General features: G+C 46.3%; 1 protein-coding gene across 1 annotated transcript; it reads right to left on the bottom strand.

Moving 5' to 3' along the window:
• Positions 1–13,979: 13,979 nt before the first annotated feature.
• Positions 13,980–24,111, bottom strand: LOC132075673 (carnosine N-methyltransferase 2-like). The gene is made up of 8 exons (XM_059476307.1): positions 24,086–24,111; positions 22,047–22,108; positions 20,600–20,738; positions 19,057–19,109; positions 16,039–16,146; positions 15,801–15,931; positions 15,400–15,493; positions 13,980–14,335 (listed from the first exon to the last, which is right to left on the bottom strand). Exons 1-8 carry the CDS (start codon positions 24,109–24,111, stop codon positions 13,980–13,982), a joined length of 969 nt encoding a protein of 322 aa, XP_059332290.1.
• Positions 24,112–26,888: the final 2,777 nt, after the last annotated feature.

The raw sequence follows: 26,888 nt of genomic DNA, 5'->3' as shown, positions 1-26,888 counted from the left end.
CTTAGAAAATATAATAATAATATTTCTAATATAATAATATTACTATTACCTGTGGGGGTTTTTGTCCCTTTGGTGTTATTTCTAGCAATTTTCACCATGGATTTTCTCACTCCAGAGCAAAGGAGTGGGGTCTTTTGCAGTCATCCAAATCAGGGGCACATCTCTGTCTCAGGTCCCTGCAGCTGAGGCCAGCAAGACAAAGTGCAGTGGGGAGATGCAGGTCTGCCATCCAAAACACATCCTGAGCTGCTGGGGTGACAGTGACATGATGACATCATGAAAAGCCTTGCTAAAAATGTGCTTTATTTTTCCATTAATCAGCTCTGTTTGAGTTGGATGTGCCAGCTTTCCTGAGAGAAGTAACCTGCCAGACACCCAAATATTGGCTGTTTAATTTCCCTGAAGTTAATGGAGAGAGTGCCTGTAATTACACGTGGCCTCCTGTAAGTTTGCAGCTTTTGTGATGAAGTAGGAGACAGCATTATGGCACTTAAAGCTATTGATTAGTTAAGCTAATGGACTGAGACTGATTGAATCTATTGCCACAGCCAGGGGATTCTGTGTGGTGTTTCTTTGATGAACTCAATAGAAAACACCTCTCAAACTGCAGGGTGGGGAGGTGGGGGCACCAGGGAGGGCCCAGGCTGCTCCCCCCACACTGTGAGTTCTTCATCTCCATGTGGCACCACATCCAAATGTCTTGAGACCAAAGCTGCTGTGTTAATCCTTGTGCCACTGGTGTACTTCTCATCTGGGATCTAATACAGAATTCTTGTGGGCCTTGCAAGCATCTGCAGGAGATGGGAACTTTAAGAAAGCACAGAAGTGTGTGAGATTCAATAAATGCCTGAGGGACACTGAGGGAATGGCAGTAAGGGTTCACTCCTCTAACAGAGTTCAGTCTTGGGCTCCCTGGGCAGCTTCCCTTGAACAATCTCACAGTCTCTCACATCACACACGTCTTTGAGGGGACTTCATGTTGATCTTCAATCTGACAGCCAGTGCTGAAGGCCAAGCTTTACCATTGCACCTGAATTTCCCTGTCATTACCAGGATACACCAAATCCAGCCCTCAAACTGTTAATTTTTGTTAGGCTTTCAGCCCAAATTTATCTCCCAAAATTCTGTACCTCCTGGAGTGCAAAGGGGAAGATAGAAGCCAATTCCTCAACCCAACTAAAGGCTGATCAGCCCCTTGTCCATCTGTGGAGGCACCAAAGCCACTTTGCCATTCAGGATGCTGGGGACAGCTTTGCTCTGTGCCATTCCCCTGCTCCAAGTGGAGGCACACAATCAGTGCCAGACAGCATGGAAACTACTCCTGTCAACAACTCCCAGGGTTTGTTATGAGGCTGGGATTTTGGCTGACAACAACACTGAGGCAACCAGTTTGGCTTGCACAGCTGCTGGCTCTTTGGTGTGCAATATTTTCATTATGTGTCAAGGGCGGTGTAACTTCAGCACGGTGCAGAACATATGGATTGGAGACTGCCTGGCTGAGTCATTCTGTATGTAGGTAAAAACCCCAAGAACTTCAAGATAAAGACTATTCCTAGTCAGAAATATTCATTTCCCATTTCAGGAAAAAATATTAGGGGCATAGCAGAGCAATTAGGCAATAGATGGATGCCTGGAGGATTGGCTCACATTTCTGTTTCCCCTGCTGGACTCACCTTGCGTCAAAAGGATGTTTACAAAGAGAGAACAATTATTCAATGGACTGACTGGAGTGTCCAATATAGGCTATTTAGAAGAGCTATAATTATCTATATGCAATAACAGTTGAGTCACATGCTTATAACATCCCTCAGCCATTTAACAAGACATAAATCTGTTGGACAAAACGCAGTCCTGACACGAACAGGGAACATCAGATCCATGGCCAGGGCCCCCAGGCTCCACTGCCTGTCCATGTTTGGGGATGTTTGTGGCAGCCTCTCTCCTGCTGCCACTCTAGAGGGACACAGGTGTCCCACAGGTCCCATGGCAACACCCTGAGTATGTCTCTGCTGTCCCCAGGCACCTTGAACAGCCCATGGCATGTGCAAGGCCACCCCACAGGGTCACTTCCCAGGGGACACAGATGGTGGCCCGGTCACCTGCCCCTCCAGGAGCTGCTGGAGCTCAAAGACACAATCCATCACAACAAGAGAGCAAGGACTAATGAAAACGGATTTTGTGACGTTTTGATGTTCCCTGCAGTTGCAAACGTGGCCGTCCATCAGCAGGGCAATGCTGACCTCTGCTGCCGGAAACCAAAATTATGGAAAACTACCTGTGGCAGCACTAACGTGGCCAGGAGGCTTTGGAGGAGTGAGTACAACCCCAGCCAGGTGTAACCTTCGGGTTTGCACCTTGCAAATTTGACGAGATGCTGTAAAATCTGGGTTAAGAGCTGGAGCCAGTCCTGCCCTGATGGCTTGGCAGAGACAGGGGCAGTGTCCCCACCCCTGGGAGCCAGAGCTGATGTGCCCACCCCAACCAGCACAGGGTGTCTCACAAGTCTGGCAGCAGAAACTCCATCAGTGCTTTGCTCTTCTGGCTGGGAGGAGAGGATGTCATAGAGACAGAAGTGATGCTTCCCTTTTCAGGCAGCAATTTGGATTTTCACACCTAGAAAATAGTAGCTTGCTAAAATGATATAAAAATACAGGTTATTTCTCTTAATTATACCTGAGGTCCAGCAACAAGGAGTGCTGAGAGAAGCAGCAGACCTGGAGGCATTTTCTAGGGTCTTCCTCAAGGGTCAGTCACACAGCTTAATATTCCCACTAATGATCTTGGCAGAAAAGGAAGATTGTGGTGATGAAAATGTGCTGATGGCCCAAACCTGGGGGTGCCTTCAGTACAGAGGAGAGCTGGGATAGGATACTGAGAGGAATGGATGTCCCTGAGAGCTGAAAGCCCAGTTTGGGATGGCACAGGGGATCAGATTGCTCTGCTCCAGCATGAGATGGGTCTGTGGTGCCACAGAGATACAACCAGGTGAAAAGGGCAAGGGGAATGCTGAGATATATCAGTTGGTAGGGATTCATCCCATGGAGACAGATAGGGAAGAGTGCAGCCATTTTTGAGTTATCTGACAGCAATTTAGTCAACCTGGCTTACAGAGGAGCTTTCCCACAGATATTGACACTAGCATGACCCTCCCCCAGGCACTGTGAGTGTTCCCAAGGCTTCCCCACTCAAGTTATTCCTCCTGCAGTTCTGCAGGTCTCTCCTGAGCTTGTTATGATGGACACAGTGAGCAGGGTTGAATCCATAATGGCCTTGTACTCTGTTTTTATACAATTCATGGAAGATGCAGTGCCCAGCCTAGCAAGATTTTTTTGTAAGGGCTCGGGGTAAAGAGTTAATGGAAGCAGCTCTCTCCTGCTTTCCTTGCAGGGAAAATTTAGAGGAACTCTGCAGCCTTGCAGGCACTCCCAGAGATGCATCCTGAGCCCCTCAGCTCCAGTCAGAGAATAAGGGTAGATGTTTTTGGATTCAGATCCACTAAATTCAGCAGGGAGAGAGAAGTAAAAGGTCCAGGGGAGGGATAACTGAAGCACTGGCATTACAAACCTATTGCAACTCTGACAAGTGCTCATTTGCTGATTACAGCTGCCATGAGAAACACCAAGAGTTTAGCTAGAAAAACTCTGTAACCACACTCAAAATGAAAACTTTCCTTGTGTTCCTGACTGCTGCACAGGTGACACAGAGTGAGGCATTTGCAGTTCCTGAGCAGCCAAGGTGTAAAGCAAAGCTCATAAGCTCATGTGTTAACTCAAAACCTTTGGGGACAGTTTGCCATCAGTCAGGCCTGCTGGTATCTGCAGAAGGTGTTTTATTTGCTGCTGCTGCTGATCCACAGCTGGGCAAGCAGGGACACAGGGGAGTCAAGTGAGTGGCTGCTGGAGGGAAAAGGAAGACTCAGGGGCTCAGCAAATGGGCACCAGCTCTCCAGCACTCAGACAAAGGCAGCAGCACGGCACCCTGAGTGAGCTCTGGTGAAGGATGAGCTGTGTAACCCTCTGCTGCTCCTCATCAGAGGCAGAGTTATGTGTGTTTGTGGTCAAGGTGGTCTGTCCTGGGACGTGTGTTTCTTAGTCATTGTCACAAGGGCTAATTTATCTTTGGTAATTAGTTTCTGTGCCTTGGAGCAGTGAAGCACAAATAAGCATTTAACATTGATCTATTGCAGCACTTCCCTGGGTAAATAGATGGCTCTGGCACTGGCTGGTGCTGATGCATCAGTGTCTTTTACCATCAGAGGAGTCACTCAAGCATCAGCTCAGCCACCAGCCAAAAAGCATCTCTGAGCTTTTAAACCAGCTCAGAATGTGTCTCCTCTGACCTGCTGTGCTCTGGAAGAACAGCAGCATATCCCCTCCTTGCCCAAGGCTCAACTCAAAGCTCCCTAAAGAGGAGATCAAACCAAACACAGAAAACTGGGGCCAGCAGAAATGTCCTTTTCTGTTTTGAGCCTCATGATGGCTTAGGTTCAGCTCCCACAGCCACTGCACCACCTGCATGTCCAGCTCAGCACCACCGTCTGCACTAATTAACCTGCTGCCAGTCTCCAGGCAATTACAAGTGATTATCTGTGTTTTACATTTAGATGAGCACCCACTCTAATCCAAGCTCATCCATGGGACCACCAGGGAAACAAAAATACATATCAGCTGGTTTAGCTCCAGGGCCAAATGTCTGGCAAAAGATGAGCAAAAAACTATGTTTTTGTTAAAAGAAAATATAGCAATGCATTAATTGAAAAGAATGGATGTAGTAGCTTTTAGTCAACATGGATTAGAAATAGAAAGAGAAATAATAACTAAGAAAAGCATTATTATACACTAAGCATACTTAGTAGACTGGTGGACTACAAAATACCCATTAATCTAGAAATAAATTACAGACAGTAAAATCTGTTAGAGCTAGTATAGTTTTTCACTTAATTAAATGTGTTATTATTATTTGATGGGGACATGCTTTATTCTGTGATACCTAATTATTTCTCTGAAAAAGTTGCATGTTCATCTTTATGACTGTGAAATTAAAAGCAGGCCATAAAGTCTTACTTTGATTGAGACACTCTTCCAGAATATGAAAAGAAATATTAATTCAGTGCCCACCACCTGCATGCACTAGGCTGGATGCACTGGCTTTTTCCACTGCCATATTGAACAAAGTGCAAGTTAAAAACTATTCCTTCTTGCCACAAGCAGTAGGAGAAGTATGAGCAGCTTGCAGTGCTCAAAAATTATCCCAATTCTTTGTCTGAGGTATGAAACCAGGCTGCACAACTTCAAAGTGGTTAATTTTATCATGACCCCAGAACTGTGTAGCAGCTGGAAAATAATTTCTCCCCAGCTATCAGCTCCATTGTCCTCATTATAGAGTTCTTTTTTGCTGGTTAAATTTGAGATGGGGAAGACTTAGAGTTGCTATTCATGATGACTTCACTGAATCATTTTACAGCAGTGGAAAAGTTGTAGTGGCCAATATTTAAAATCTGAGAATTTCAGTTTATCAGCTTAAATCCTAACCTCCAGGCATGTTTTCTTTTTTTCAAGGCTGCAAAAATACTCACTGGCATGATGAAAATCAGATCAGTAATATGAGTTATTAAAACAGAGGTAGGAGCTGGGTAGATAATTTTGGGTGCACCTCTTGGAGGTGGTATCTCACTTTAGAACCAGTTCTAACTGGAGATAAACAGGAGCTTCCATTTTTATAAAAGAACCAACACATTATAAATATATGACTTTTAAAATCTTCTTACAAATTTTTCTAACATTTTTCCTCCCTCTGGATTTGTTTTAGTCTGACAACTTCTGTTTTGGTTGAACTTACCCATTTTCTTTTCCCCTTCTTGGCACTTTCTTGAGATCTCTAAAGCACAGGAAAAAGCAGCATTAAAATGTCACAATTGTACTTCCAAGCCTGTGGTATAAAGAGAGTCACAATTAAACAAAACCAATCGAGGGCCTGGTGCATTGATGAATAAAACATGCTGATAAAAAAATGTGTCTCAGTGCAAAGTATCACTATAACATAGTGGATAAAGGATTCTTTCCTCAATCCAAATCTCTCAGAACAGAAGAGTAATTTTAGACTACTATTACTGAAATAACCATCAAGGTGTTCACCAAGGTAGTTACCCACCTTGAAAATACAGGTTATCAAATAAAACTCCATTTTCAAGTGATTCAAATGTGGAATTTTCTCAGCTGCAAATTCAAAGGGAAGCAGATGCCCAGGAGCCTTATTATAATTTGAGGAGTTATTAAAGAATGGGATCATCAGGAGAGAGCACAATGGCAGATCAGGTTGAAAAGTACAAACCACTCTTTTTTTTCTTTTCCTGACAAGTCAAATATCAAAATAAATTCACTTCAGGCACATTCACATCAGTTTTCATCAGCTTCCTCGCAAGACTTTTATTGGCACAAATGATCACAGGAAGCAAACTTCATGCTGAAACTGTTCTGCCCACCTCTGAAGGGTAAGTTCATTAGAAAGGATTAATTGGATGAAGGCATTATCTCCTTTGAGAGGTCTTTTTCATGTCACCACTTAATAATGCTCACTCTATTCAAGCCAACTCAGGAGTGCAACTTTTCACTGTCCTTCTGAATAGGCAAAACTCCACCCTTTTGTGGCAACTATTTTTATTTCCATTGCAATGACAAAACTGCCCCTTACTAAATGATCAAAAGAAGAGAAATGCTACAGCAGAGGGCAGAAAATGAGGCGCAGGAGGTTCAAAGGACACTTTAAATCTGCTGATGTGACCTGCTTTTGCTCAGTGAACTTACCTGTGAGCATCTCAGCTCAGATGTACAAGGCAGCCTCGTGCAATGCTTTGTGCCAGAGCCCTGCAGCACCTGGGACCAATTTCTGCCTTTAACCAGGAGCTTTAGTCACTTTTGGGGCATTTGGGAGGCCCTCTGCACATTCATCAGTGAATGGCAGCCTGCAGGAGAGATGCAGGAAATCACATCTTTCATAAGCATCTAAAAGTATTCCCTCCTGTTGACACCATCTCTGCTAAGGACTGAGAAGATTTAGAGAATTTGCATTTGCTGTTGAAGGGGAAAAAAGGAAAAGAAAGGCCTCCCCTACCTGTCAGAGGGTGCCCCTCCATCTCTGCATTCCAGCAGGGACATCTGAGCCCTGATGGGAGTGATGGGGGCTTGCACAGCTGAGAGGTTTGCTGCAGGCTCAGTGCATCAGGGACATTTCAGCTGACCAAAACACATTTCTGTCCAAAGAGCAAAAACGCAAGCAAGAAAAAAGCATTTGGTCTGTTCTGCATTCAATCCTGATCCACACACACTGCAAGAGCTTGAAATGCAATTAATAATGTCAGGCCCCTTTACACTTCTAGAGAAGTTATTTATTATTACTATTGTATTGGCATGACACTTATCACCTCAGTAATAAAACCTCTCACTTGCAGTAATGGATCCAGCCTCATGGCCTGCCTGCAAGGAAAGGAAGGTTTTAAAGATGGAAAATTGGTTCCAAGCAAGATGAAGTGATCATGGCCAGCCTGGGAAAGCCCATGGCAGGGCCCTGTGAAAATACAGATACCCTGGGAACAGGGGAAGCTCTTAATTACAAACATGAACCTTCCCTTGCATTCTCAGACTTCAATGCTTCTCTGTTCAACAGCCAAATGAGAGATTTTGGACAGCAGATTATCTCTGAAATAATTTTTAGCCTTATTTTGGAATCAGAAGGTGAGAGTTTTGCAGTCAGGGTGTGTATGAAAGTTGGCCAGATGATCCTCACATTAAAGGAAATTATATTAAAAAAAGGAGATATCTTTCACCAAGATAAAAAGTGAGTGTGCAGAGGTATTGAAATGGATTTATTTGTTGGGGTTTTTTTGCAAAACACATGGAAAGAAATCAGGGAAATGAAGGAGGAAAGGGAAGGAGGAGGGATGACTGCCTGGATGCAGCCTTCAGCACAGAAGATCCCTGACAGACAGGTTTGCAAAAGGCAGGGGAGAGTGGGGGAAGTATAAGAAAGATACAGAATATTGACTATTTTCTATATTCCTTACTTTCCTTCCCTCCCTTGAAAGTACAGGATTCTGGCCAAGGAGGAGTTTTTGTCTAAGCCTGAGTGAAATTTTATATATTCCTACACTTTCCAGGGACTGACACATAAATAAACAAGGCTCCAGTAGCAGTAGAAAGGCTAATTATGTTTAGAAGCAATTCGTGGCCAAGTGATGGAGCTGGAAGATTCATTTAAATTCCCACCAAAACAAGAATGAATTTGGGGACTGTATTTGCTGGGGGTTAGGGGGACTAAAATACAGCTCTCCCATACAGCAAAGCAAAAATTTCCTCTCCAATTAACCCCTTTACCTGGCCTTGATAATATAACCTAATAGGTTATATTAATGTCCTCAGTTTAAAATTTCAAATCATCAGAAATAATAAACATTAAGCAGTGGCCCAGGGATAATTTACACCAAGTGCAGAAGAGGGAGGCTCTGGCAGTGCTTGTTGTTTTAGGACATTTGTAATGGGGTGAGAGGCTCCCAGTAAAACACCCAGAGCAGCTTTGTGTCACCTGAGGCTCTGAAGCAAGAAATCTGCATTAACATTTGGCAGGAACTGCAAGTGAGCTAGGATAGAGGCTGGCCATGACCCTGCATCTTCTGAGCATGGGAGGAAAGTTTTCTTTAATTTGGCTGTTTGGGATGGGGCTGTGGTGGAGAGATGCTCTGCCAGAGAAGGGAGCAAGGAATGACAAGGCCTTGGAGACAAGATGTAAGAATTAAATAAGCTCAGGGAGAATGTCTAGGTCAAAACTGGTATTTCTGACATTATTGTTTTTATGAATAAAAACAAGTCTTGGCACAAGGGAGTAAGTTTGGGTGAATAAATTTTAATCTGAAGGTTATTCATGGGTGAGCTGTTTGATTCTTTGCTGTTAATTCTGTTTTGACATCACAGGTGTCACAAGGATTTCTTTGTATCCCAGAGTGGATAGCAAATACACAGAACTGGAGAATGGCCTATATCTGATAGTAAACAATAGAGAAAATCTATGAGTTAAATTTATTAAACCTGTAGAACTTTTTTCTGAATTTCCTCAAATAACATCCCCTTTCCCCAAATAACAAGTGACATGATCTACACATGCATGAGAAAACAAAGTCAACATTAATCTGCATGGAAACATCTGTAAATCAGGATCTTGTGGACACTTTGTTCAGCACTGAAAGTATGTTAGCCCTTCTTCCAGAAATAAGAAAATCAAAATGTTTCCCTCCTAGATGAGCTGTTTTGACACTTTTTAAAGTAAACCCACTCTTAGTCAGGGAAGCACTGCAAAGTGTTTGCAAAAGCAAGGGGCTGATTTTGTCAGAGGAAGGCAAGTGGCAAAGTGCCTGTGGAGTTAAATCCTAAAGAAAACAGCCACTGGAGCAATGAGCTGTAATCTTCCTTAATCCATAATATCAGCTGTTGACAGATACATACAGAGTGATTAATAGGATGCTAAAAAATATTAACAAAGCAGTAGGGACTTAGAGACCGCTCTGAAAATTTCCTTATCACACTTCTAAATTCACCAGAGGAACCATCATTACAATGGATGACAAAACATATGTTTTCTCTAGCAATTTGCTGGCATGTCTAATCAAACGTGTCATCAGAAGTGGGGAGTGGAAATGAAACTCCTGTTCTGCTCTTCCCTGCTCCTTCTCAGAGATGAGAAGAAAAGCCCCACTGGGATTCTGCCATCTCACATGCTCCACACACCCTCCTCAGGCACCAGATCCTTCCAGCTGGAGCTTCTACTCCAAACATTTATCTTGGAGGGATTTGTTTCTTTCTTTATTTATTTGTTGTTTACAAGGAATTAAAGGAGAATGGGGGATGAGCAACACATTCTCTGCTTAAGAGGACTTTCACCATTTAGCAAGATTTAAGTTTCTGTTGATACTTCAGTAAGGGAGGGGAGTGACTACAAGGAGCGATGCTCAATAATAAAGATATTTCAGACTTGGATTAGATATTCATCCTCAGTCTGGAGGATATGACTTGGAAAAAATATTCAGTTTAAAAAGCAGGATGATAAATACCTTTCTAGAGCTCTATCCAGAAGGTTATTGTTCCTATCAAGGCCTTTATAAGCTCCAAAAATGTGAGCACAATCCTACATGCTTGATATAAGCCTCAATAGATTTCTGTGGGAAAATGTTGAAGGGGGAGGGAAAAAAAGTTCAGTCTCTTTATTTTCCCCCCACTGAGATTAAGTATAATCTTTTTAGTATATGCTCCAGTATTTTACTGAGCTTGTTTTTTAATGAGATTATTCAGAAATCAGCTCCTAGATTTTGCAGTTCCCATGCTACCTTCATTCCCCTGATGATATTCATGAGTAGAGAAGCCTTAACACTTCAAAGGCAAACCATTCAGCCCCCAAGACTGCATATAGGCCCAGTAAAACTAAAATTATCCATCCTTGATGTGGTAAAGACTTGTTCTCTATAGCTCCTTTTTAGGGGACTGTAACACAACCTGAGCTGTGCATTGAAATGGGCAGATTATGGACTGGAAATGAGGATAAAACCTGCAACTGCTCCATGTGAAACTGCACAGTTTGGGTTTTGCAGACACTGATTCTGCTGCAGAGAGCACAGGGCAGCTTACTGCATGGTTATCCACAAAAATATTCTCTCTGGGCTGGAACAAAGTGGTGCTGATGGAGCATCACAGCTCCCTCTGGGAGATGTGGACTGGCTCCTCACTAATGGGAACTGCCATGGAACTCATTATGGAGCACAGCTCTCCTGGACTGAGCTCAGCAGGGTTAATTTGGCTCAAAGCTAGGGCTGAAGCAGCCTCTCCCTCCTGCCATCCCCTCCTGGTGTTTCCCTCTCTGGGATCCGTCACTCCTGAGTCCCTCTCTGCAGACACCGAGCTCCAGCCATTGAGTGGGAGAAAAACAACCAACCCAAAAGCAGATTTTGTGCATTCCTTGTGGCAGCTGTGCTGTGCCATCGTGACTTTTTTACAAACCAGAGCCCAGAGTCAGAGCCCATGACTGCAGCAGAAAAAAGTGTGGTCCCAACTGCTGGGATCAGGGTGTGATGAGCCAGCAGAGGAAGCTGCATGCATTTCTCTGCCTGACTGTCTGGTTCTGCTGCTTCAGCTCAGCATTCCCAGAGTTTTGGGAGGTGGATTGAGGTGGATTTATTCTGCTGGCTGCTGCAGCCCTCTCGTGGCCACACTCCTGTTGCTGGGGAAGCACAGCCTGAAATTCTGCATGGGAGGAGAGTGTCCTTTAGAAAGCAAAACAAATAGTTATTAAACAGCATGTTCACCAAAGAATAAATATACAAACAAATGGGACACTTAGGATGCTATTTATTCCAGGTGTACAAGCAGAGTTGTTGATAAACTACTTGCTTTTGAAGAATCAAAGGAAAAATTACATAGAAAGCATTGATCAGCTCTGTTTTTAATGGGGTGCCCTGTTTCATCTACCCAGCCTGTCACTAAATAGTCTGCTTTGAAGTGCTCCTTTTTTTTGAGCATTTGAACATTGATTTACAATTTTGTGGGTAAATTTTGTGCTTACAGATGGGTCTTGCTGAGTATCTGTTTATTGGAAATGTGTCTGTCTGTGCAGGGGTAGAAACATCTTGGGCTGGGGAAGATCTGGGCAAACATGTGCCAAATTTCTGCAAAGACTAACAGGTAGATTTTTCTTTGAAGCTTGAAAAGCAAGCCTGTTTTATGGTACCTTTTGTTTTTCCTCTTAATGTACCAGGTAGAGACAGAGACACCACTGCTGATTGGATATAAACATGGGAATTCATAGTGGAAGGAGAGCAGTGATGGGAGCAGTGCTGAGACCCTGTCCAACAGCCCAGCTGCTGGGAGCCAGCACCAGCAAAGGAGATGTCTGTGGAATAAACAATAGGATGGATCAAAGGGAAAAGCTTGTGCACAGGTATGGGGTACTCTGGAGGAGGCTGTCCAGTTCTGACTGACCTTTCTGGAACTGACAGCAATAGTACTTGCAGGCCAGGGTGCCTCAGTCCTGCCAGGGAGATGATATCATGCTGCTGTTTCCCCATTATTTTGCTCATTTTTCCTGTTACAGTAGTTTCAAGAAAGATGGCTGCATTTCAAAAAGATATGATAAAACCCAAACCTAAAAAATAGCCAAAACACCCCAAAGGACAGCGTGGAGACACAATGATTCCAGAGGCTCATTACCTTTTCAGGATGATGCTGCCCCTGGCAGTAACTGCATTCAGCTGGGTGGGGTGGGACAGTTTTAGCAGGATCAGCAGGACTCTGGGTGACAGTGACATGGAATTCTTGCAAGCCAGTGTGAGGATCCACGTGTTCCTGGTGCTGGAAGAAGCCATTTGACCCACACCACACCTCCACCTGAGCCCCTCCAGGTGCACACAGGTGTGTCCTGCCTACCTTAAGCATGGAAGAATCAGACATAGAGATAGATGGCTTCTGTGCCTGCAGCTATTTCCCACCCAAGCTGGGTTCTCCCCCCTCAGAGGGGAATTTTGTTTCCAATGAGGCTGCTGACACTGCAGGCAGCTTCCCCATGTGCTCAGTCCAAGGTCTGCACAGCACCACGGTGCCAAATGCAGATCCAAACCTCACTGGCATCCTGAGTGGCATCTCCCTTTGGAGCTGGCTGCCCTGGCAGCAGCTCCTTCAGCCCTCTGAACAACCCAGGGCCCTTGGGAAATAGTTTCAACTTACCTATATTAACATTTTAACCACATACACCACATTTTAGTGCCGTTGGTGCTGTTTTGCTGTGCTGTAGTGATGCTGCTCCAAGAGAGCCAAGCAAGCTGCAGCTCTCTCCCAGCTCTTCCACATCCTCAGGCTCATCTTTCTCACTTACAAGAAACCCTTAATGCCTTCCATAAAATGGTACTTTGCATATTTTTTGGTTTTTAACTCAATGACCTCTTTGCTCTTCATTTTCTGTAATACCACGTGTGCAGAACCAGATGTGACTTTTTTAGATTTAAGATTGCTTTTATTTTATATAGAGACAAACAGTAGTAAGAAAGTAACAAAATTAATGTCTGCCTGAAAGAGCACAGGGCAAGGATCATTCTGGGTTCCAAAATATTCTCCAAACAAAAAGGCTGATAAATTTTTAAGACATGTCTATATTGTGAGATGCTGAGAGACTTGAGGCAGTAAATGTCCATGCCAATAAAACCATGTGAAATAGCCTAGTGCAGAGCAACTTGCAGCTCAGGCCCGGGTGCAAAGCAGCAGGGACATCTTGCTGGTTTTGTCCTGGTGATGCCTCAGGTTGTAGCTTTTATATTTTTCAGATTCTGTGCTGCTTTAGTGTGTAGTTCTGAGCTTCATCTTAGGGGACAGTGAGCTCTCTTCAGAGTAGAGAGACAAAACAATTCCTTCTCTGCCTGGGGACCAAGGACAAATGATCCAAATCTCAGGCCCAAGAACATAAACAACGTGGGCTGAAGAGAGAAAAACAAGAAGGATGGGACTTCATGGGCTAAAGCTGGAATTGGACAATTAACTCCAAGATGCAAATGGAGCAGAACTGATAAAAGAGTGAGATCCTGTGACTGGTTGTGCATTTTGTGACCGTTTTGGTTCATCTTGGATGCAGCCATGGCTGGGCTCTTGTGCTGCCCAAGGTGCATCCATTGAGGCCTTCTAATAAATCCCTACTTTATTCTTAAACTGTCTAGCCTCTGCTCCAGGTCTTCCTTCACAATTCATCAGTTTCTGGTGACCCAGAGGGGACAGAAGGCATCAGTGGCACACACGGCAGCAGCAGCAGCTCTGTGAGGGGGCCGCCACCCCTTCACAGCCGCCCAGGCTGCGCACACCCGTCCGTGGCTGTGCAAACGTGCTGCCCACACGAAGTGCAACTCCACTGAAAGCACGGGCAGGAGCACGGTGTTAAAAACAAGTCCAGGCACACTGCGGGCTCTAGGACTCCACGACGATCATGCTGAGGTTGTTGCTGAAGATGACCCTGCCGTCCCTGGTGCTGCTGCACTCGGGCTGCCGCAGGGCCGCCTGCAGCCGCCGCCGCAGCGCCGGTGGGGCCGTGCCCAGGAAGTTCTTGGTGCCCGTCAGGAAATCCATCATGCGGCCGCCCACCGCGTCCCCCTCGCTGAAGCACTCGGTGATGTCCCAGCCCGAGGGCAGCTCGTAGACGCGGTGCTGCAGGCCCAGGCTCTGAAGCACCTCGGTGATGCCGCTGCAGGTGATGTAGTGGCCGCTGTCGGTGGCGGGCAGGCAGTCCCTGTGCTTCTTCCACAGGCTGGCCCAGCCGCTGCTGTCTGCCGGGGCACCAGGGAAGGTTATTTGGGCAAAGCCAAGGCAGTCAAACACTGGTTCATCAACTATGAAGTGAGCTGGAAAAGCTCCCTCACTGCCTGCTCGGCCCTTGACGGGCAGGAGGAGAGTTTTCTCCCTACGCATAAATACCCACGCCTCATAAAACCCTGCTTTCCCTCAGCCCTGCCTCCAAAAGTGTCCTGTTTAAAGGAAACTCCTAAGAGATGCCTCCAGCACTGAATTTGCCCAGAAGGAAGGGTACACACAGAGGTACCAATGTGCTGAGCCTGAACATCCCGTGCTACCTCTTAACTGTGCCTTGGCCAAAGCAGTGCAGATTTTTCACACCTCAAACCTCAATTATAAGTGTTCATTGAACAATATATACCTCAAAAACACAGCAAGGGAAACAGCCTACAGGCAATGTGAGAGGCAGTTTTTATGGGGAACATGGAAATTTGTTCTTTATCCACCACACTGGGAGCTGGGGATTCATGAATGGCACAAGCGATGAAACACTCAATTCTTTTAAGAAGTGCCATCATGTTGTGCCCCTTTTTCCCTGTCCTGCCATAAAGCCTGAAGCTCTCAGCAGCATCTGCTGTCCTTCTGGGCTCTGTACAAAGAGCCCTAAGGATGAGTCCACCCAGAGCTCAGGTTGTGTTTTTCCAGTGCTGCTTTCACCATGAGGAAGGATGGTGAAAGCATCCTCATTCATAGACAGCCACACTTCTCTCTACTACCTCAATTCCATAAGCAGGGAAGCAAGGGCACAAAGGCTGTGCCTAAGTGGCCCCATCAGACACTGGGCCCCAAGGCTATGCCCAAGATTGCATTCTCCATATGAAATTCAGCATTTTTAAAAATTATTTACTATAGAATATGCAGCACTGACATCCCCAGATAAATATCTGTGGCTCTCAAACTTCAAATCTCTTCAAAACTCCAGCAGTGGAGAAGAAAAAAAAAACAAAAAACAAAAACCAAAAACAAACAAAAAACCCAAACAAACAAAACCCCAAAAGCAAACAAACAAAAAAACCCACCAATACAATGTCTCCCTTACCTGACAAAATTATGATCAGGAGTTTACCATGATGGTCAAGGCAGCTGTGGAAAAACTTGATAGTACTGCGAATATCCTCCACACGGTACAGCATCTAGAAGAGCCAGTGGCACACAGCCATTATTCCTCCTCCATAGTGCAATGACCCTCCAAAGGCTTAAACTCTTTCTCTTAGAGGTGTTTTAAATTCTGTTCCAGATGCTTCCCAGCCTTTCCTGATTCCACATGCCCATTTAGGGACACCTCACAGCACTGAGCATTGCCAGCTTTGGTGTTTGTAGAGCTTCTGCAGGATTGCTGTGGGAGAGCAGTGCTCAGCTCTGGTCATAAATTCAAGCAGAGAGCAGAACTGGAGGGGGCAGTTAAATCCAATAGCCCTGTGTTAAAGCAATGGCCATTACCTGGATCATATGGATGAAGTCAAATTTCTTATGTGTGCCTCTCTCCTTCACCTGCTGTTCATACTCCAAGGAAGTGAGCTGGTGCCAAATAAAAGAAACATTCTGCAGGTCTGGAGCTCGATTCACCAGCTCTGTTTCAAAAAGTAGAAGAAAATCCCGAATTTCATAAAATAGCAAAAAAACTCATCATTCAAATGGATGGTCCTTGCTATAACCCAGGCAGCAGGTGTAGCCTTACCTTTGTAAGCTGCCACGTGCTGTGGGTTGGGCTCCACAATCTCATTGTCAATAAAGACCCCTGGGTGCACAGCCTGCAGTATCCTGATCATTTTCAAATCCTGCTCACCTATTCAATAAACACAAAGCAGGTAAATGCAATGGAAGGATGCACCAGCCACCACTCCTGCCAGGAAATCCCCCAGCAGAAGCGAGGCATGTTCTGCTTTGTGGCTCATGTGGCAGAGCCTGCTGATACTCCTACCATGGTACTGAACTGCTCAGGCTGACACAGAGGTGCAGAGGAGCCTGAGAACAAGCAGAGACAAGCAGCAGCACAGAAACCTGCTAATGGCAATACCCTGGGTCGTGGGACAGACAGGCCAAAAGAATCACAGCTCACTGTTTACAAAAATAACCACAAAACTGTTTTCAACAATCCTACAAAGGCTGAATGGGTGCAAGGAGGCAGCTGACACAGCTGTGACACAGCCCCAGCACCTGGGGAACTGACCACAAGAGAAATGACCCACTGACATGCAGAATCCTGGATCCTCCCTCTTTGGGGTTTGTCCACATGGCCTCAGCCCAGGGCATCAATTAACTGATGGTTATCTTGGAAATGCAGGTAGAGACTCGCATATTTGTGTGGAAGTGCCCTGCAAATTTAGCTATTGGTGCTCCTGTCGCTCTGGAGGAGAAAGCAGCAGTCTGTCCTCCTGTTCTGGGAAATTTCCAGCCTCCTTTGAGGTGATGCAGGTCATGCTGCTTATTTCCCAGAAATGCCAAGTGTATGAGTCCCCCTGGATCACTTCAAACTATGTAAATAAACAGCACATGTGACCACCTTGATGAGACCTCTGCAAGAATCCTGTCTGTAGCTGATGGTGGGGCCTAAAAATAGCCCTGGCCTTGCAAATGTCACACAGAGAGGTCTTGACATGAGACCCTGCATCCTCCCTGCTCTTTCAGCTGAGGTACCAGCCACAGGAAGAGCTGTCATCCTTGGCAGGTGCTGCAGTACACAGAATTCAGGGGAGGAAATATCAGCCATGCCAGCACTACTGGGACATCCGAGGAAGGAGGAGTCTTTTGAAGTGAGAAAAACAAATACCCCAGGCCCGTGAGGAATGCGGTGGCAGCAGGGCAGGGCTGGCCAAAGGCTCAAGGGAGGAGGCTGAGGCTGCGTCCATTGGAGGTGCTGGGACCAGTATTGCTGACAGGAAGGCAGATCCCAATAGCCAGGAGCTGAATCATTAGTGACAGTGTGCAAGTGCCTGGTTTGGGGAGCAGCAGCCCTCAGAGCTGCCTGCAGGCTTGGGCAGGGCCAGAGGCAGAGCATCACTGCCCCATGCCCTGGAGCCACTGATGGAGGCAAATGGGTGCACCTACAGCAGGTGGGTATCTTAAAAGCTGCTAAAGTTTGGAGTTTTTTTCACTCCACCTCTGTAAAATTCCTTAATGCAGTGTTTGCAGGTAATAACATCTTCAACCAGTAAAAACAAGCAATAAAAGAACAGCACTCTAGGGCAGGAATTTCTCTGCTGTAGCTTTCCCTGCCAGCAACAACCCCCCAGCACTGACCACAGCAAGGCTGGGACAGGACTGGAACCTCTCTGCAACTGGAAAGTTCCAGCTCAGAGTTCAACCAGCCATGAGGAAACATGGGGTGAGTGAAAAAACGTGATTTGGAGCACAACAGAGGCTTTCAGGATGTGGAGTCGGCCACTAATCCCCATTAATATTTTCATCAACTAAACTAATTCTGAGGGCTCTGTGAAACCAGAGCCCACCTCTGAAAAGGTCAGGGATCAGATATAACCTTTTACTTGGTGCCATCCCAGCTCCCTCCCTGCCCAGCCCCAGCTCTTGCAGACGTGGGTGCAGGTCTGGACCCCTGTCCTGGCATCACCCAGGAAACACAAGGAATTTTAGAGAGTTTATTTTCCCATTAAAACCTCCTCTGAAGAGGACATAAGGAAAATTAAGGACGATGCTAAAAGTTCATTTCCCCCTTGTGCTTTTGTGGAGTCAGAATTTCTGTTTTATATTACTTAATGAAAATAGAGGGTAATTGAGAACTGAATCATTTCTTCCTGCTTGGTTTCTCATATGCTCCAACATATTCCCAGTTGGGGAAAACAATCAGATGCTAATTTTCTCTTACTCAGGAAAACAAAACCAAAAAAAGTGAGAAAAATGCTTTCATTTGAAAGTATTAGCACTTAAAATTCAGCTGAAAATACTTTTCAAAGGAGAAGTAAACTCTGACAAATCAAACCACTGCTTCTTTTCTCTACTCTTTATTTTCTCCCAGGTTCCCTAGGAGCAAAGTTGGCTGTTTCACCACTTTTTTGTTTTGTTTTTTTGGCTTTTTTTTAAACACAAATGCATTTAGAACAACTTTAAAGCTATTTTTCCAAAGGATAGGTTTCTCTCTGGGGAAAAATATCATTTGCAGTTAAACCCTACTTATCACTGGGTAAAAAACACAGCAGTAACAAAGAAACATGTCTTGAAAAAGCTGGTGCAGGTAATGGTTGTGGCCAGGTGGTTTTGCACTGCTGAGAGCAGGGCACTGCCCAGCCTTGGCCTCTGGGATCCCTAAAATCAAAGCAAAAGGAGACATCCCTTCAGGAGGGATAGTCTAAGGCAGGATTTGGGGTGGAAAGAACCTCTCCAATGTCTCTAATTCCCTCCAACAAGGTTTGAAGATGCTCTTGTACCTAGCCAGAAGGAGGAGTCCTTGCTTTGAGGCAAATGAAGTCAGGTGGGAGTCGCCAAGAGGGAGAAACTGAGATAAAATCACACATTTCTCACTGCCCAGAAAGATCTGAGCAGCAGTGTTTCAGAAGGGAGATGGAGGGGGAAGGAAGAGAAGGAGCACTGCTCTTATCCCAGCTCCACTCCTCCTTCTGCCCTTCTGTGCTTCAGTGGGCAATGCTGCCATTAATGTCTGAGGAATCTTCAGTGCCCAATTTTCCAGCATCTCCTTCTGCTGCCCACAGGTCCCCCTGTGCCACATCCCCAAACTCCTCACCTGTGCCACTCCCAACTCCCAGAACACTGAGGGTCGATTTTCCAGTGCCCAGACTGAAAGGATAAATACACGTATAGACAAAATTATATACACATATAAATAAAATTACTTAATCATACTGCGTCACACCACTTCATGTTTTCATTCTTACAACCTGGAAATTTTCATGTTATGCACATGAATTGGGACAGAAATTTGATCGCCCCTTTTGAGCCTGGTGATAAGCAGCATGGCTCAGCCAGCTCATATTTCAAAGTGCAGTAGGCATCACGGTGCAGAGTTTCTCACCCTTTGCCAAGGAGATTTCTTCAGGCTGTGGCTGGCAAAAAAAGCCTCTGGGAAGCCCAGGGCAAAAGGGGCTGTCCCTGACTGGGATGGCACTGCTGGGGAAGCAGGGACAAGGTGAGCTGGGGAAAACCTCAGCAGCCTCAGGAGGGAATATTGGATATAAATACTCAGAAAAAGCAAAATCATGAAGCTATTCAGGAGACTGGAAATCATCTCTTATCAACATTAATCCTGGACTGAAATTAGGAGGAGGATCTGAATCGTCAATAATTTTTTACCTTAGAAAAATTGCTTATTAAAAGACTCCAGTCACATGCTTCCTAGCAGAATATTTAATAACAGCCAAGGGATTGAGTTTCCCAAGCACTGTCTCAGGAGGCACCAAAGAAATGATTCCAAGGAATGGGATGAGCAGCAAGTCCTGAAGTGTGTGAGCAGTCCAGGGGCCTTAGCCCTAAAGAGGGTCAAGACCCTTTGACAAACCCAAAATCAGCATCATAGAAAGCCACAATTTTGTCCATGATTTAAATTCACAATTAAAATTTCTTAACATAATCTTTGATGATTATTATTTTATTGTTTATTATATATATATATATATATATAATATGTTCTGTAGAATAAAAATTTGCCTGCGTAAAATTTTTTCTCAATGGAGAAAAACACAGTTCCTCTAACATCCAAAAATTACCCAGATTTGAAAGGACTTTCTTGTGCTTTGGATCTAGGCTGCTCTGAAGCTGTCTGCAGTTATCCAGCCTTAAGATATTACATCAATACTTTACAAAACTGATTTTCATTTGGTACTTAAGCAATGCAAATCGACTTAGGATAGAAATAAGGAGGTCTTAGGGGATTGGGAAAACCATGAATTAGCCACAAGGAGAGAATTAGAGATGTGTTTTTGTTTGGATGGATGTGCAAAAGCAGGGAGAGAGCACAAGAGAGCATTCTTTTAGGGGAAAAAAAAAACAAAACCAAAAAAACCCAATGTTAATCCTCAGAAAATCAGCTAATGAAAAGAGATTGACATGAGAATAAGATCTTGAGTCTTTTCTTAACATAAGCTGAGGCAGCACAGTGTGTTAATTGAAACAGCACTTACTCTGGAGTCATTAAACAGAATATCCTAAAAAGCACGAGTAGGAGACTTAAAACTGAAAAGCATTTAAAGTTCATTCCTGCCCCCAAAAAAGTTTTTGCTGACTCCCAGGATAACAGATGTCTTTCCCACCTCGGGGGAAGTGCTCCTTACCCAGCCACGATGGTGGGCATTTCCTCCCTGTTGAACTCATCCATGCACTGGTGCTCTGTTGAGTGCTCCAAGAACGCCTTAAAGGCCTCCACATACTCCTCAGCTGTGAGGCTTCTCATGGCAGGGATCATATAGAGCTCTTGGGAAACAAACAGGGGCTGCATGTTAGAGGCTTTGGGGCATGTGGAGGGTCAAAGCACTTACCTCATGGGAGAAACCCAGCCTAACCCAACAGGAGCCAGGGATTTGGGAAAACAATGCAGAGGATGCACTTTCCAAACTGTTCACTCTCAGGGTTACAAAAATTATTCTTGGGCACCCTTTGACATCAGCATGTTTGCTAAGTGACTCATCATTACAGGACAGCCTGAGGAAAATTCCTCCAAAATGTTTAGCCAGATGTGGGGGGCTCTGTGTTGCAAGGGATGGAACTGGGGGGGTTTTCTGGAAAACTAAAGAAAAGGTGGAGGGACTCACATGGTGGCTCCAAACCTGTGGCCACCAGTGGTGCCCATGCTGGACAGAGTGACTGAGAGGGGCAGCTCTGGGCACACCTCCCAGGAGGGGCAATGCAACACAAACACTGCCACCTGCAGCTGAAGCAAAAATAGTCCACCCTGTGCATCTCACTGGTGCCTCTGGACAGCGTGGGACAGAAATGGGCTGCCAGAGAGGGGAGTTCCCTGCTGGGACCTGCAGCTCGTGGCCAGCAGGGCAACTGATGGCAAAACATGTCACTGAATGGGCTCCTGTTCAACTGTGGGTGACTGACCCCAAGATCTCTCTCTCTGAGCCAAAACCTGGGATACTCAAGGGGTTCCAAGCAATTATTGCAAAGTCTCCCTTTCCTGCTGTCCCATCCTAAAGGCAGGGCAGCTGCCAGGGCTCAGGCTCTGGCCAGCTGCTCAGGGCTGAGGAGCAAAGGCAGGACTAAGGGAAGGTGCCCTGCTGTGCTGGGTCTGTCTCAGATCAGTGCTGAAAAGGCATCATTCAATGGGGGAAAATCAGCTATTCCTCTTAAATGAAATGAGGATGAAGGACAGGGCTTGGCAAAATATCTTCATCCTCATTTTTGCCTTTCAAAGAGTTGCATTTTTATCACCTGCTTTTAGTCACCACTAGTAAGAGAATCATGTATGTCTCATCCAGGACACTGCAATTTCAAATTGAATGGCTCTGCTGTTTCCAAAAACTCATGTCCTTGGCAGCTGTGTTTCTGGTCCAGCCCCATTGGAGGTAAAGATATCAATGTCTATCCTCAACAATTTGAACTCTACCTTAACAGAAACCTGAATTGCACTCAGTTTACCATCCTGCTTCTTTGTCTTTTTTTTTTTTTTAAACAATCTCTAACTCCAAAAGAATTAAAACCTGTTTGTAGTGATAGCAACCTGAGTAGGCATTTTACTTTCATTCCTTTTTTCTTTTTTTTTTTTCTTCCAAATACCTGAATTATCATGTGGTGTTGTCAGAATCTCTGCTTCAAAGTTCATGCTGGGGAAACTATTCCTGTAAGGAAAGTATAGCACTTCAGTTATTTGAAGAACCTGTATGTTTTTTTGAAGCTGCACTGAAAATGCAGAACAAAGGGAAAATGCTCCAGGACAAACTTTCCTATGCTGATAATCCATAATTTATTTTGTTCTTTTTTACTAGAGAAAGCCAAAACTTCTTTGTAGCTGATCATAGCCATAGAATCCTAGAGTCAATAAAAGAGTTTGGGTTGGAAGGGACCTCAAAACTCACCTCATTCCAATCACCTGCCATGGGCAGGGACACCTTCCACTATCCCAGGTTGTTCCAAGCCCTGCCAAAGCTGGCCTTGGACACTTCCAGGGATGGGGCAGCCACAACTGGCCACTGCTCCAGTGTTTGCCTGAGATGTGCTGTGGAGGTTTTCATACCCCTGCAGAACCGTAGCAGTTCAGTCATTGCAGCTGAAGGCATCAGACTGAAATTTTCCTTTCTTCATTTTCCTTTGACAATGTGCCTCATATATAAAACAAGGATGAGGCAAAAAGGAAGGGATGCATTTAAATTGGAGCAAGGACCTCACTTCAGCCAAGACAGGCTTGGGATGAGGCTCTCTGTACAAAGGGAAGAGTCACCTCCTGGGTAATCACATTTCGAGATGCACAGCAAGTCTTGGGGGTGATATCCTTTATAATGTGTTTAGACACACCAAGGCTTTGCTGTGAGAAAATGCCTCAAGGCAGGCAGGGATAGCAGATCCCAGCCCAATAGTCTCCTCTGCCAAGGATAAAAATCCCAAGAGAAGATAAAAACAAGGCAGCAAGTGGAAAAATAAAGAAGGGAGTTTGTAAAGGAGCTTTGAGATACAAATATGTAGGGACCATGCTGTCCATGTGGCAGGGAAGTGGCCACGTGCAAATACTGCACTGCTTTGGTCAATGAGGGCAAGAAAATACTGAGAGGTCCTGGAAGTCTGACACTGGGACACTTCCAGAGTCCTGCAAGAGCAGCTGATTTCATCTGAGTTCAGTGCCACAGTCATGTAACTCATGTCCATGGGGTGTGTCTCTCTTCCACCCACCCCGACCTCCCCTCTCCCCTGGAAAGAGCTCTCAGGAGCTCATCAGGAAGAGGCCAGAACCAGCCCACCTCCATCATCTCCAGCTTGGCTGCAGGCCACTCCCTCCAATTTCCACTCAACCCTCCAACCTCTTCCATCTCTGCCCACCACAACCCCCAGAGAGTTATTCTGTCCCCCGAGCTGGGTGAGCCCAGCAAGGTGCTTTTCAGAGTAAATCTCCCACTCAAATGCTGAAGGGTAGCATGGCTTTTCCTCTGCAGGGAGGAACAGTTCGAACATGAATTCCATTTCTGACAGGTCAAATGTTTCTAGCCATGCCAGGAGACCTGCCAGGGGACCTAACAGACTTCAGCACAAGCATTCACCAGCACAGATGCCAAGATCTCTTCCACTGACACTTCTGCCATTTCTCCCGGCAGGGGTTAGATTCTGAGACTGATTAACACTTGTTGCTGGGAAGGTGAAACAGGAACAAATGGACTTCCTCTAAAATCTGCTTAAAATCCAGAGCAGATCCTAAAACTTGCAAATAACATTTTGGGCTGGTTCTGGTCCCCCAACACCCAGGACTAAGGCAGGGACTGGCAGGGAGCAGGATGCCACGGGCAGCTGGTCCTGCCACAGCTCCCAGGTTAAACCTCTTCCCTCTATGAGCAGAGCTGGGTGCAATATGGACAGCAGCTGCAGGGAAGTCACGTTACTGCTTTAGGTGATGCAGCCTCTTTAGTTGGAAAAGTTTTTTCTAGGAAGACAAACTGCAAGAATATCTTCATAACTCATAAATGTCATTATTCCTAAACTTAGGCTGTGGAGGGGCTAAGGGGGAAATATTCCCAGGCCACGGGCACATCTGCTGCTCCTCCCACCTCCCGCACACCCATCTGTGACACAGAGCCAGCAGGTGGGGAACGCCATCCCGCTTCTGCCAGTACCTCTTCAGCTCCGGAGCCGGCTCCATGCTGGCTGGATGCTGTGCAGAGGGTCCTCGTGGGTCCGGACACGGGGCTGCGCTGATATCAGATCCTCGTGGGTCCGCACACGGGGCTGCGCTGATGATCCTGATCGTGGGTCCGGGTCGCTGCGGTTCCGTGACCGGCAGCGGGGCCGGGGCCGGGCTCAGCCAGGCCAGGCCAGCATGTCCCGGACGGCACGGCTCGGCTCGGCTCGGCTCTGCCGGACCTGTGGGGACAGCAGCGTCACCGGGGCAGGGACCGGGGGAAACCCGAGCCCCAGAGGCAGGAGCGGGAGCCGGGGCGGGCAGAGCGTGTCCTCATGGAGCGGGGCAGACACGAGGGACACCCTGGGACTGCCGAACCTCCGGAGCCTGAGGGGTGTGAGCCGGGCGGAGCGGGGACCTTTCCGTCCCTTTTTAATGAGCTGTGAGCCCGGTCTGTCTGCCCTGCTCGGGGCAGGAGGGAGGGAGCGCTTCCCTGCATCCTTGCCGCTGCTGCCTGCGAGATGCGCTGGAAGATCGCTGCCTTCCCCAGGGATCAGAGGAGCTCCTTGGCTGCCCGGACACCTGAGCAAGTGATTTTTCCGTCTGTCGCTCAGGGGGAAATAGTGGCAGAAATTCTAGCGAGGACTGCAGCCCCGGCAGCCTGGCACCCCCTGTCCTGCCCGACGAAAGGGACAGGGGGAGCGAGCCCAGCCTGCTCACTCTGCTTGTTAAGCCGCAGGGATTAGAAAGCAAGGAAACATTTTTGGGGACAGCTATCCAGGCCAGAGGTGGCTGAGGGACCCCACGAAGATGCAGTGATCATTGTTTGAAATACAGAAAATCCTGGGTGCTCCCTGCACTTGCCTCTGGATTTTTCCCCTAGCTTCACCCACAGAACTGGTGCTCATATTGCCTGAAATCTGATAACATGAATGTAAAAAAGAAAGGACATAAAAACTTTATATTTCCAAGGGAGGTCCACTGGTGGGAAAAGCAGCATCAGGATCCTCATCACTCCCATTGCCTGGTGACAACAGGTAGAACAGACTGAGCAGATAAAACCTCCCACCTTGCTGAGACCCCCCAGAAAACCTCCTACCCCACACAGCTCCCCTAGACCAGGGACCTCAGGTGGAGATGCTTCACCATCAAGTGACCTGCCTTGGTTTGCACTAGATGTGGCTTCCAGATGGATTTAAGTTATCCACCTCAAGGCAGGTCCACATTAAGCTAGAAACAACTGCATTGCTACTCTTCAACAAAATATTCAATATATTCCAGGTGAGGAAAAACCAGAACCTCTTTGCTAGGTCTAAAGTGCACCTTTGGCTCCTGGTGTGACTGCTTGGGCAGTGATCTTACATCAGTTCATTCAGTCCCTCAGCAGTCCCACCAGAGATTCCATCCCAGACACCAACGTGATGCGCCTGGAGCATCCCAGCCGAGCCCCAAGCACTGCCCCAGCAGCAGCCTCGTGTCCCTCAGCCACCTCTGCCTTGTCCCAGTGTCACTCTGACCCCCAGCCCCCGTGCCAAAGCCAGGGTGGGCACCCCGCGGGTCCCACAGGAAGCCCTACCTCCCGGAGTGCGCAGACACGTCCAGCAGCCTGGAGCTGCCAGCCCTGCAACGGGGGAGCCTCCTTGTACACCCACGGGTGCTGCTCCCTCCCCGTGTCCCTGAGCCCCCCCGAGCCAGCATTAGGCTCCGAGAGCAGCCTTTGTTCTGGCCACAACAAGGGCACATTGTGGGCAGTGCCCGCTGGCAGCGGTGCCCTCGGAGGATGTCCCTCTGCCAGCCCTGCCCGCCGTGCTCTGCCCAGCTCGTGACTCAATCCGCTCCCAGCCCTGTGTGCCCTGCCAGCTGAAAAAGCTGATTTTTGCTCACTGAGAGGGAGGGTGGCTGCAGGCAGAGCTGGGCTGCATGGGGAGGAAAACAAAGCCACTGTGTTTGCTCTGCAGCTCCCGAGGTCGGTTTGGGGCTGATCCTGCAGAAATGGGTCATCCACTCTCCCCAGGGCAAGCCTGGCTGAGGCTGGTGCTGCCCATGGCCTGAGCCCCTCTCATTTTCCATCTCTATCAGCCCACCACAACAAGCTCAGACCTGCATCTCCAGGCAGTAAAGCCTGGGTTTGACATCAAATTTCCATGAATTTACTTCTAAATAGCAATCAGCTTTGAGGCTGATGATTGTCAGGGAGGTCCTTGGCATTTTTAGAATGTTGATGGCAGAAGGTTTAGGAGTAAATGGTTAAGGCCCCTTCCAACCAAAACCAGTGTATGATTCCATGTGTACTACTTTGTTTTTTGAGACTCTTCCAAATCAAACAATCGATTAAAGCTCAGATAATGTAACTCTGATTTTCCTGTAACTCTGATTTTCCTGTAACTGATTTTCCTGTAACTCTGATTTTATTGTGAGCAAAGCCCTTCTGTAGCAGTTTCCTGTTTTAATGAAAATGTTTTCATCAGTCAGATATTTTCAGTTTTCTAGACAAATCCTCTCAAGTACTGTAGTTTCTGTACTCTCCCAGGTGAAATATTTCATGCAAACATGTTATTCTCCATCAAGCAAATTCTGGTAGAGAGAAGGATAAGCAGCAATTCTGTAGCACCCATTTTTCTGACAGTTAAAAACAAGATTTCTAATTAAGGGAAGAAATGTTGTTTTTCTTTAATCCTTTAATCCTGGGCAGCAGTAGATTTTGGACTTTGAGCAACAGTATTTTTTAAAATATGTTTATATAGGATATTTTCCTATGGGAAAAAGAACATAATTTCTGATAAATACTGAAGAAAAGG

Source organism: Ammospiza nelsoni, chromosome 7 (genome assembly GCF_027579445.1).
Source record: "Ammospiza nelsoni isolate bAmmNel1 chromosome 7, bAmmNel1.pri, whole genome shotgun sequence".
NCBI lineage: Eukaryota > Metazoa > Chordata > Aves > Passeriformes > Passerellidae > Ammospiza > Ammospiza nelsoni.
This window is presented reverse-complemented; position numbering and strand designations above follow the sequence as displayed.